Source organism: Aulostomus chinensis, chromosome 20, assembly GCF_037954235.1.
Source record: "Aulostomus chinensis isolate RoL2024-O1b breed Wild chromosome 20, RoL_Achi_v1.0, whole genome shotgun sequence".
NCBI lineage: Eukaryota > Metazoa > Chordata > Actinopteri > Syngnathiformes > Aulostomidae > Aulostomus > Aulostomus chinensis.
In genome coordinates this window covers 6,990,770-7,003,513 of record NC_141339.1, presented here as the reverse complement: position 1 = coordinate 7,003,513, position 12,744 = coordinate 6,990,770, and the positions used below count along the sequence as shown (strand labels likewise).

The window sequence follows — 12,744 nt, the reverse complement described above, 5'->3', positions numbered from 1 at the left end:
AATCCTGTCATAAAAAAGGTGTCTTGTTTTGTTTCTCCCCACTCTCATGCTGCTGCATAGTTAGGGCCTGAGCCTGAAGGTACTTCAGGCGAAGACCCTATTATGTTTGCTCGGCAGAGCAACACATTAGCAGCACTAAAAACACTAAAAACACTAAAAACACACACTAAACAGTGTTCCAGCCCCCCCTCCAACACCCATGAGGCAGCTCGGGCATACGGCCCGGAGCCGGTTTTCACATACACACCCATTCAAAACCTGGTACTAGACTGTTCTTGCTGTCAATGAGTGCGCGCAATATGCGCATAACGCGCATAATCTAATTTCATCCCCTGAACATGCATGAAATTCGCTGAAATTCGCCACACTTGTTGTTCCTCTTTTTGTGAGGGGCATCACCTTACATGCACCATATGATTTGCTGTGATGCTGTGGTGTTGCTGTGATTTGCAATTAGGCAAATAGATCATGCATCGATGAAAGAATTATTAGAAATGAAAGTAAAGAGCATTGCCAAATTTAGCAGAGCAAATGTACTTTTTTCTCACAAATATATGCGAGTAAAAGTAAAAAGTAGATTGCATTGAAACTCTTTCAAATACAATTAATCCAAAAATCTGTAAAAAAAAAATGAAACAGTGTAAATGTCACACATTTCTATCATCCTATATGTGAGGGTTTGGTCATTGCTGTTTTCAGTTTGGATTATTATTCTCCTGCCAAATAAATAAAAATTGTATATATATATTAGACCGGTCAGTCGATTAAAGAATTAATCCGATTAATTGCATGTTTGTCCATAGTTACCTCACGTGGGGTGGAGCCTATCCCAGCGGTTGCGGGCGAGAGGCAGGGTTCACCCTGGACAAGTCGCCAATCCATCGCAGGGTCAACACATAGAGACAAACAACAATTCACACACACAGTCATACCTACAGTCAGTTTAGAGTCTGGATTAACCTTGTCACCATTTGCATGTCTTTGGATGGTGGGAAGAAGCCGGAGTACCGGAGAGAACCCACTCAGCCACGGGGAGAACATGCAAACTCCAAACAGAGAGATCCCGTGCTCCAGTCGGGGCTCGAACCTGGAATCTTCTTTCTGTGAGGTGACAGTACTGATCACTGCACCACCCTGCCGCCAACCCTATTCACAATATTTGTACAAAATAAATGTTCCCATGCAGCCCCAAAACAAAAGATGCACAGGGTAAAAAAAAAAAAAAAAAAATTATAAACTCAAGCCCAACAAATGTAATAGTAATGATTACTAGTACTAACTTAAGTACTAGAACTATTAAGCCATTAACACAAAAGGATGACCCTTATGCATTGCATCAAACTGTATTGCACAGAATAAATTAAACTTAGAACTTGAATACACCTTACGGTGATACTTGGACACGTCATCAGTGATTAACCCGGGGTCACAGGGTGTTTCGGGTCTTTAATAATCATACACCCTCACCCGGGCGACCCAGCCGGGGGTGATCAATCCCCGGCTTGTGTCCAAGTAGCGCACCACGGATCCCCCCTACGGATCCACAGCCACCGCGAGGCCTTTTCTGCGGCCTCGAGGATGTTCTTGGTGGCTCTCCTCAACTGCAGTCCTCTAACGCCAAGGAGTTTGAGCACTCTCTGGAGTGAATGTCCTGCGAATCCTCTGCACCCGATTTCGACTGGCTCGCAGCGGGCTCTCCAGCCATTGCTCCGGCACTCTGTGGTGAGCTCAGAGTATTTGGCCCTCTTGCGCTCATTGGCCTCATCAATCCGGTCCTCCCAGGGGACAGTCAGTTCCAGCAGGACCACTTGCTTGGTGGACTCCGATGTTAACACCATATCTGGGCGGAGTGAAGTGGTAGCTATGTTAGCTGGGAACTTGAGTTGCCTTCCCAGGTCAACTTGGAGCTGCCAGTCACGGGCGGTAACGAGGAGTCCTCCTGAGGAGTTGGGCTGGTGTTTTGCCTTCTGCCCCGCTCTAACGAAAGTGATTGACTGCTTCGGGGCGACCTGGGTCTTGCTGTTCTGTATCGCTGTGCAGATGGAATCTGCCAAGGATTTAAGAACTTGGTCGTGGCGCCAGCGATACCGCCCCTCTCCTAACGCCTTTGGGCAGCAGCTCAGAATGTGCTCCATGGTGCCCCTCCTCTGGCACAACTTGCACTCAGGCGTATCTGCCAGGCCCCAGGTGTGCAGGTTGGCCGGGCTTGGGAGGACGTCGTAGACTGATTGAATGAGGAACTTTGTGCGCAGAGGTTCAGCTCTCCAGAGCTCTGCCCAGGTGAGTTTGCGGGGTTCTGCATGCTCCCACCGAGTCCACACCCCTTGCTTGGACATGCCGACCATCTTGCTGCAGCGTTCTTCCTCCACCTCAGCACATATCTCCTCTTGGACCAGTTGGCGCTTCTCCTTTCCATGAGCGTGGTCGTAGCGTGGCTTGGGAAAGCTACCAAGGCCTGCCCTCCCCATTGCCATGGTTCCAACCAAGGTTTTAGGCCTCAGCCTTGCCTCCGCTCTGCTAACGGCTTCTTGAGCCTGCCACTTCCTCCCGGTCTTGACAAGAATTCCCGCCGAGGTCACCTTGACATCTGCTGAGTCTCTGTACATCATCACCTCTCTGGAGCGGGTGACTTTGAACTCCTCTGTTAGTCCACTGAACGGGAGGTGCAGCTTGGTGGAATGGCCATACAGGGCGATGCTGCTTAAGGACCGAGGGAGCCCCAGCCATCTCCTGAGAAATTGGCTGATGGTCTTCTCTAGTGCCTCTACCGTTGTCATGGGTACCTCGTATACTAACAGGGGCCAGAGTATTCTAGGCTGGACTCCGTGCTGGTACACCCAGGCCTTGAACTTTCCTGGGAGACCGGATTTGTCGATGGCTGTGAGCCAAGAAGACAGGTCACTCTTGGTCTGCTGAACTGCTGCTGCATCCTTCAGGGAGCTGTCAAAGATTTTACCCAGGCTCTTGACAGGTTTTTCGGTCACTGTTGGAATCTTGGTCCCTCCCAATGTAAAGCGGAACTGATCGGCCACTTTACCTTTTTTCAGGACCAGAGACCTTGACTTTGATGGCTTGAAGCTCATCTTTGCCCATGAGATAAGCTGCTCAAGCCCCTGAAGGAGCCACCTGCACCCAGGCACAGATGTAGTCATCACTGTTAAGTCGTCCATAAAGGCTCTTATGGGCGGCTGCCGGGTCCCAGATCTTGACTTGGGCCCTCTGCATTCTACCTCCGCCGACTTAACAATCATGTTCATGGCCAAGGAGAAGAGTGACACCGAGATGGTACAGCCGGTGATTATGCCCTTCTCCAGGCGGTGCCAGGCAGATGTTACTTGGCCTGAGGAGACTCTTGCACTGAAGTCGTTGTAATAGTCCATGATGAGGTTGCAGATCTTCTCAGGAACGTGATGTCTCGTCAGTGCTGTTTCGACAAGCTTGTGTGGGATAGAGCCGTAGGCATTGGTTAAGTCAAGCCAGAGGGTTGCCAAGTCTCCTTTGCTTTCCCTTGCCTCCCGGATCAGCTGCGTCACCACTCCTGTATGCTCCAAGCACCCAGGCACTCCCGGAACTCCCCCCTTTTGGACAGAGGTGTCTATGTAAGCGTTCTTCAGGAGGAACTCTGTTAGTCGTTGAGACACAATCTTAAAGAAAATCTTGCTTTCAACGCTGAGCAATGAAATTATGCGAAACTGCTCGATGTTGCTAGAGTTCTCTTCCTTCGGGATCCAGATGCCTTCGGCGTGCCTCCACTGGGCGGCAACTTTCCCTCTCCGCCAGACCACCTTTAAGATCTTCCACAGGCGATTGAGAATCCGTGGACACTGCTTATAGACCCTGTAGGGTACGCCACTGGGGCCGGGTACCGAACTAGATCTTGCAGCTTTGACAGCTTCTTTTACCTCTGCCAGGGTGGGCTCAGCACTGTTGAATTCGGACACTGGTTCTGGAGGTGTCACCAGTGCCTTGCAAGGGCCAAGCTCTTGATCTCTTGAAGTGTCACTGAAGGTGGTGTTGAGATGGTGGTTGATCTCTTCTACAGGGCAAGCCAGGTGGCCACTTCGCTTCTGGCCCAGTAGCCTCTTGGTGAAAGCAAAGGGGTTGCCAATAAAGGCGCTTCGCTTCCGAGCCCTTTCTTTGCCCTTCTTTCGGTGCCACTCGTTCCTCCTCAACGTGATGAGCTTCTTCCTTATGATGTTAGTGAGTTCCGATAGAGCAAGTCTCTCCTCTTCTTTGGCTGCCTTGAACTGGTATCTCAAGGATTTCAGCTCTTGTCTCACTCCTCCCAGGGGACAGTAAAAACATTGAATAAAGTAAGCATTAAACAGGGGTCAGTGCAATACAGAACAGGATTCAAATGATATAGTGGGGATATTGCGGGTGGTGGATGCCTCCAATGGGCTCCGTCACGCCAAACAATCCAGCGTGGCGCAAAGGGCTCTCTGCATTAGCTGTGTGCGTCGTGGACAGTGATACTTAAGCTTGGTAAATGCTTCTGCGTCGCGGCGACAGCATAGCAACGGCATAGACCCCACGCCATCATTGAGCATTAAGACTGCTCGTACTCCAGTGGAAACTAAATTCAGCTTTACAGTGTATGCATATCACTTTTTTCCTGTCGAGTCTGCCATCTGGCAGGGCTTTGAAGTTGAACTTTCCATTTAAGACTGACATATTCTTTTCCATGTTAGTTCTCCCTTAACGCTCATCTGCTCTCAGTTTGTTTGTTTTTTGTTTTTTGTTTTTTTTACAAGCTGCAGCCGGCTGCATCTTCTGTGACTTATTCTTTTGGACCACAAATATTATAAGACAGAACTGCCATTTTTTGATTGGTGCTTCTTTGGGCCCTCTTTCAATTGCAGCCAGACATGGACACTTCATATCATTGAAAAGATGAGCTTTGCCCAAACATGAAAGTACACTCTTGTTTAACATCATGCCAGTCATGCATGTCTTTTTTTTATTTCAAATTTTTCATACAAAATAAGGTTTTGGGTTTTTTTTGCATAATTTTTCTTCCAATAGAATGGACAATAAATGCACTGGTAGCAAATCTTTAATTAACGTGAATGTACTGGTGTCTCCACACATATTTCCAAACTGTATCTATACCTCTGGACCACAATCCCCCAATCCAACAATTCCATTTTATCAAACTAAAGGTAAAACCTCATTCCTTACATCCATTTTCACTGAACTTAGCTCCTATATTGTTACAGCCACAGCAAAGCCAAACTTTGCCTGAACCTTAATTTTCCAACGATATTATTTAGCTTTTTTATATCTACTCCGAACCAGAGATGGCACCGCATTTAATGCATGGTTCTGTTTTTGAGCCATATCCACAGTAAGCTTAAAATCTGCTTGACAATTAAATTGAAAGCCACAATACACACACACACACACACACACACACACACACACACACACACACACACACACACTTTGACTCCCCCAATGAAAGTATATCTCATACATCCACATATTAATTCGGAGGACCTTGCGAAGTCTATTCTCTATGAAACTAACAATGGTGAAAGCACAATCTCAACACAGGAAGAGCTTCAAAACTTGCACTTTACATATCACAAGAGTAGAGGTGATGCTTTAGATGTGATACTTGTTTCCAATCAAATTTTCCTGTAAAAGCTCCATACCTAAGACAGTTTAATATTTCCCCAGGTACGATTATTCAGTGAGGTCAGATACCAAGGCAGAACTTCCATAAAACCATTTAAAAGGGGCCATTTCAACCAGGGACCTCATGAATAATAGAGGGAATGCTAATATGACACTCATCAATGACATGGGATTTTATTTTATTCACACTGTTGGAAGTGTAACCACTACCACAGTGAACTGTTTTGGCTTTGCCAGAGGGGTCAGCCTTTGCAACTTTTAATGAAGACCTTCTCCTGATGGGCAAGAATCAAGTCTGACACCTGTTACTCAGTCAACATGGCCATGTGAGCAGATGTGTGAATAGGAACACATTATACAGCTTGTGTTGTCTGGGTTCAGACCCCTCTTAAAAACACACCCTGCCTGCCACGGGCTGTCTTCTGTTCCTAATCACTGATGTAATGAAAGCAAGCTGTTGCAATCAATGATGTGGTTGTTAGCAGAGATTGTTGATCCTGATTTCTGGCTTTTTTAATGGTGGGACCTGCCATTGCCAACTTTTGCTGATTCTGATTTTCTTACTTTCTGTACAAATCAACTTTTCCTCTGGGAAGCACGGTAGTGCAATGGTTAGCACTGTCGTCTCCTAACAAGAAGGTTCCAGGTTAAAGCCCTGTGTGGAGTTTGCATGTTCTCCCTGTGCCTGCGTGGGTTCTCTCCGGTCACTCATAAGAATAATGTTTACATATGCTGTGGTAAATCTGACTCAGAAGGAGTAGGCACAGGGGGAAACAACCTGAGGCAATGGGATTGTTGTTACCTGACTCCTGAAGGACACCAAATTCAGGGTCCACTATGAGTTAACTTCTCTCTGGAATCAAGATCATAGCATGGGCTTATTTTTAGGTAATGCAAATGCTACATTCTGTAAACAAGAAAAGTGAACAAAGAAATATGGGTGATAAGAAAAAGCACAAATAGTGGGGTTTTATGAACATTTATTTTGTACAAATATTGTGAATAGGGTTGGCGGCATGGTGGTGCAGTGGTTAGCACTGTTGCCTCACAGCAAGAAGGTTCTGGGTGATAATATGGGCACAGGATAATCTCTCTGTGTGGAGTTTGCATGTTCTCCCCGTGCCTGAGTGGATTCTCTCCGGTACTCTGGCTTCTTCCCACCGTCCAAAGACATGCAAGAGGGACTAGGGTAACTGGATACTCTAAATTGACGTGTGGCTGTGAGAGCGAATAGTTGTCTGTCTATATCTGTTGGCCCTGCGATGGATTGGCAAACCATCCAGGGTGTACCCTGCCTCTTGCCCGAAGGCAGGTGGGATAGGCTCCAGTCCCCCCATGACCCTTAATAGGATAAGCAGTAGATAAAGGATGGATGGATGGAACTTTTCCTACATGGAAAATTGTATTTCCATACTTACAGAGGTTACTCTTACAGTTTTCCCAAAATTGCACTAGGTTACTCTATCTTTCCTTACTTAAATCTCTCTCTCTCTCTCTCTCTCTCTCAAATCAAAGTGCTCTCTTACTTAAAGAGGTACAAATAAAATTCTACAAAAAGGACTTACTGTATATCCAACTATGTCTGACATATCTTTTAGTTGTTGAACAAAAGCAGTTGAACGCAGCAGTCAGTGAAGGACAGCCAAGTAGCCTTAACTGTTCCCCCTTTGTTAGCTTCCTTCTACTGGGCAGGCTCATTTTTGAGTTAATGGGGTCTTAAGTTTCTGTTTAGGTTCATTTTATGAGACAGTTTCATGTGGCTTCGCCAAAGAATATTTTGGCCTTAGATGTTTTACATAGGGTGGCAGGGTGGTACAGTGGTTGGCACTGTCGCCTCACAGAAAGAAGGTTCCAGATTCAAGCCCCGGCTCAGGCATGGGATCTTTCTGTGTGGAGTTTGCATGTTCTCCCTGTGCCTGCATGGGTTCTCTCTGGGTACTCCATCTTCCTCCCACAGTCCAAAGACATGCAAGAGGGGACTAGGGTAATTTGATACTCTAAATTGACTGTAGGTGTGGCTGTGAGAGCGGATGGTTGTCTGTCTATATGTGTTGGCCCTGCAATGGACTGGCGACCAATCCAGGGTGTACTCCACCTCATACCGGATGGCTGCTGGGATAGGCTCCAGCCCCCCCTCCCTGCAACTCTTCACAGGTTAAGAGGGAGAAAATGGATGGATGTTTTACATAATGCCAGCTTCACCCTGCTGTTCCTGCTACAATGCCAACAAGGCAGGTCCTTGACACAGTTAATTTCCAGCTACCTGCCTGGCTTTGTTTATCTGCTCAGATTCTGCTGATTTGGTTGTTGACTATTGATTTATGTCTTTCTATCATGTTTCTATCTAGACTGCATGTTTATATGATTCTTTTTTTTTTTTTTGCAATGCACATGGTTTTTTATTTTGAAAATTAAGTTGATATACAATGCCATTTGTGTGACTTCCTGTCTGGCTTGATCTGCTCTGTGCAGAGAAACTTAATGTCCATCAAAAATAAAGTAGCAGCTATTCCCATGAAGCAGCAGGGCCGTGGCAAGTGACATGTGACATTGATCAGCTTGATACTGGTCCCTGGCCTTGCACATTCAAAACCAGCTCATTCTGGTCCCTGGCCAAGTAATCAGTACATCCCTAGTGGCTGGGGAGCAGCAAACCAGGCTTGCTGGCTTCCATCAACCTTAAGACCTGATTGACGGAAGCACAGGCATTAATATCATTTTCCAAAATAATAATAAGCTATTAATAGAGATCTCATGCATAGGCACATAATTTTTCATGCAAAATGACGGCTTTTCTAAGAACCAGGGAATGTTGTGTAATTATTCCTGGAAAATAATTTGTCACATGAGCTTATACTGCATGTGTTGGTAAGTCAAAAAATCACATTTGTCATTCTCTGAGCATTTTCCATTTTCACCATCTATTGCTAACTGTCTCTTTGGATTGCTTTTCAAGTGCTGATTTACAGGCAGTGTGAAAATAAATATGTGGCAATAAACATTATAAACATTCTCTTTAGCTATATTTTCAGATGCCACCCATAATGGCTTCAGTACAAAATGTAAAGCTTGAAGAGGAAGATCAACCCATTTAGGTACCACATCACGTTTCAAATCACTTATGAGTTTCTTCCCTCATCACAGTGAATGCACTGATTCAGGATGCTGCCTTGGGGTAAGGGAAATATATCTAACAGCAATGCACAAACCTTATATGTTGGGATATGTGATCACTACAGATCTAAAGAGAAATTTTTTAAAAATTGTATCACCCTCAATCAAGCAAGAATTCCATCTATCTATGTCTCAAGCTCTCTCTCTCTCTCTCTCTCTCTCTCTCTCTCTCTCTCTCTCTGAGCGGGTGTGTGAGCGTGTGAGAGCGCGATTGAGGTGGAAGTTTCTTCATAGATTTCTAATTTTCTATGCTCTTTTCCAGACTTGTTTTTTATGTTTATTTGAGTTTAGTTTCACTGATTATCACAGCTGGGGTCTGTGTTTTTTTTTTCGGACTGTGTGTGTGTGTGTGGGGGGGGGGGGGGGGTGTTTGTAAGGGATTTCGTGGTGAGCCTGGTGGCTCAAACGCCACCATGTCTGCTGGCTCTGGCCTGGAGAGGCTAACTCGTCGGCACGCCATCAAGATGGTGCCGACGGTTAGCTGCTCGGTGGAGGAGTGTGGGCTGGCCGTTGGTCAGGTAGTCGGTTATGACAGTGTGAAGTCGGCCTCCAGAATGAACAGCGTGATGGTGATCTTTCTGGACAGTGTCGAGAAGGTGACTCAGGTGGTGCAGAGCTGGGTGTTGATTAAGGGAACTTTCACTCCCGTTCTCTCTCTGGTTAGCCCTGCCAGAAGGGTCATCATTTCGAACGTCCCTCCATTCATTCAGAATGAGGCTTTAGTGAAGGAGCTGACGCGACACGGTCAGCTGATCGCTCCCATCAAACTGATCCAGCTGAGTTGTAAATCTCCTCACCTGAAACACGTGGTGTCGTTCAGAAGACAGGTGCAGGTTCTTAAGAGTCCCGAGGAGCTAAACCTAGCACTAACATTCAAAGTGGACACGGACAACGTAATGGATTCACAGGTGACACACAACACACGGGTGGAAGGTGAACGGTGTGTGAATAATCCTGATAGTGGGGAGGTGGAGATGGGGGGGTCGAGTGGGTTGGTGGGAGTCGAGTGGGTTGGTGGGACAGACAGCTAGGGTGGCAGCAGGGCTGGAGGAAGAAGGGAAAGAGGATATAGTGATTGATGATGATTTGTTAAAACTTGCTTCAAAAAGGAAACTAGAGACAAGACGGTGCAGCAGCAGAGCCAAAAAGGCAACAAAAGAAGAGGTGTCTCAGTCCCAGGGACAGGACAGTTTGTTGGACAGTGATGAAGACAACGTGAAAATAAGCCTTGAAAGTGCATATAGTGTAACGAGAATAAAAAAGTTCTTACAGGACACAAAAGGTTTGAGGGTAAAAATTGAAAACTTTTTCCCTGACCTCAAACTGTTTCTGGACTCTGTCCAGTTTTACATGAGGAAGCCGGGTGAGCCTGGTCAGCCGGGTTTCACAGACCAGGAGATTTTCAGGCTGAGAAAAATGGTCCTCAAGATCAAAAACCAGCTAGCTGAAGATGACTAAGTGTGCTCTTTGGTTTTCTATCAACTTCATTTTGGTCTCCTTGATTTGTTTTTGCTCTTTTCTCAATATGCACCATCTCAAACTAGGCTCGTTGAATGTAAACGGGGCAAGAAACGATGTCAAGAGAGCTTCTGTCTTCAGTTTAATTAATATAAAAAGACTGAATGTCACTTTTATCCAAGAGACCCACAGCACTGCAGACAATGAAGGGGATTGGAGGAGGGAATGGAACGGGCCGGCCTACTTTAGCCATAAAACTAACAACAGTGGGGGGGGGCTCGGAGTTTTATTTTCCAGAGATTTTAATCCAATTCATGTTGATGTGGAAGATGTGATGATGGGTCATATTTTGAAAATCAAGGCACAGTTTGAAAGTGTGACCATGATTTTTTTTAAATGTGTATGCTCCAACAGTAGGCACAGAGAGGCTAATCTTTCTGAACGCCCTAGATGGTGTACTTCAGAGGTGTGGCCGGGGCAAGTATTTGGTCATTGGAGGTGATTTTAACTGCACAGAGAACCCCACTTTAGACCGAAATCACCCTGAACCTCATGCTGCTTCACAAAAACATTTAAAGAAATTGATAGAAACCCATGAGCTCTCTGATGTGTGGAGAAATTTCCACAGTGTGACTCGTCAGTACACCTGGCTCCAGTCTAAAGATGGCCTCCTGTCAATGTCCAGACTTGATAGATTTTACTGCTTTAAACATCATTTAAATGTTTTTAAGAGTTGTCATATAAACCCAGTTGGGTTTTCAGATCACTCATTAGTAGAGTGTTGTATTTATATTAATAGTATCAGGTGTAACAGTGCATATTGGCATTTTAACACATCACTCCTGGCTGATAATGGTTTTAGAAGGGCTTTTACTGTATTTTGGAAGGATTTTAGAATGACAAATACAGTTTTACTTCATTGCAGCAGTGGTGGGATATAGGAAAGAGCCAGATCAAATCTGTGTCTGGAAAACACTCGCAATGTCTCCAGGGACTTGGCAAAATCTATCAGGAATCTGGAGAGAGAACTTGTGGAGTTGCAGGAGTTAGCTGACTCCACCGAAGAAACAAGACATATTGATGTCTTCAAAACAAAAAAGCGTGTGTTGGCTGACCTTCTGGGTGTGCCCACCAGGGGAGCTGTGGTGCGCAGTAGGTTCCAGCATGTGGCCATGATGGATGCTCCCTCTCACTTTTTTTTTGGACTCGAGAGGAAGAATGGGCAGAGGAGACTGATCCACTGTCTGCGCTCTGGTGATGGGCAGCTGCTACGTGAATCGGCAGAGATCCGTCAGCATGCAGCAAGCTTCTACCAGGAGTTGTTTCACTGTGGTTACAAAGAGGAACCAGACAAGTTACTCTCCTTTCTCAGTGGTCTGCCAAAGGTGTCAACAGATGCCAACCAACGTTTGGAGGCTGATGTCTCTTGGGAGGAACTGTTGGAGGTGCTGCAGAGCCAGAAGCCTGGGAAAGCCCCAGGTATATACGGCCTGCCAGCTGACTTTTATAAAGCCTTCTGGCCGGTAATTGAGGAGGACCTACTGGATGTTCTCAGGGACAGCCTGCTGAAGGGACAGTTGCCCCTGAGTTGCAGGAGAGCTGTAATCACTCTACTGCCAAAAAAGGGGGATCTGCAGAACCTGAAAAACTGGCGACTAGTGGCCCTTCTCTGCACTGACTACAAATTCCTCTCCAAGGTCTTAGCCAATAGGCTGAGAAAAGTGATGGAGCAGGTGATCCATGTAGACCAAACCTACTGTGTACCAGGCAGGCTAATCACAGACAACGTACACTCAATTCGTGATGTTTTGAACCTCTCCAGTTTATTGGGTGCTAAACTTGGTCTAGTTTCTTTAGACCAAGAAAAAGCATTTGATAGGGTCGAACATGGTTATCTCTGGCAAACGCTGGAAGCTTTTGCGTTCGGCCCAGGTCTTATTGCTAAGATTCAAGCCTTGTATGGAGACATTGAGAGTGTTGTTAAAATTAATGGTGGTTTGAGCGCTCCTTTTAAAGTGAAGAGGGGTGTCAGGCAGGGCTGCCCTCTCTCAGGGATGCTGTATTCCCTTGCAGTTGAGCCACTCCTCCACAAACTAAGAATGGGCCTTTCTGGTTTTAATGTTCCAAACATTAGCTCAGTTTTTAAATTGTCTGCTTATGCAGATGATCTGATTATTGCTGTTCGAAATCAGAATGATGTTAACTTTTTGACCAGTAGTGTTCAGAGTTTTGGTGAAATCTCTTCAGCCAAAGTGAACTGGGGAAAAAGTGAAGCTCTGCGGGTGGGAGATGAGTTGCAGGAGGTCAAACTACCTGGGGGGCTCATTTGGAGGGAAGGAGGGATCAAGTTTCTGGGTGTTTACTTGGGTGATCAGGATACTGTAGCGAAGAATTGGGACAATGTTTTAGAGAAGGTGGAGGGGAGACTTAAAAAGTGGAAGTGTTTTTTTCCAAAAATGTCTTTTAGAGGTC

General features: G+C 45.8%; 1 protein-coding gene across 1 annotated transcript; it reads right to left on the bottom strand.

Moving 5' to 3' along the window:
* Window positions 1-1,453: 1,453 nt before the first annotated feature.
* On the bottom strand, window positions 1,454-4,540 carry LOC147242692 (uncharacterized). The gene is given in 3 exon segments (XM_086190513.1): window positions 1,454-1,514; window positions 1,516-4,282; window positions 4,477-4,540. Coding segments are annotated over 3 exon segments (2,892 nt in total).
* Between the last annotated feature and the right edge of the window lie 8,204 nt (window positions 4,541-12,744).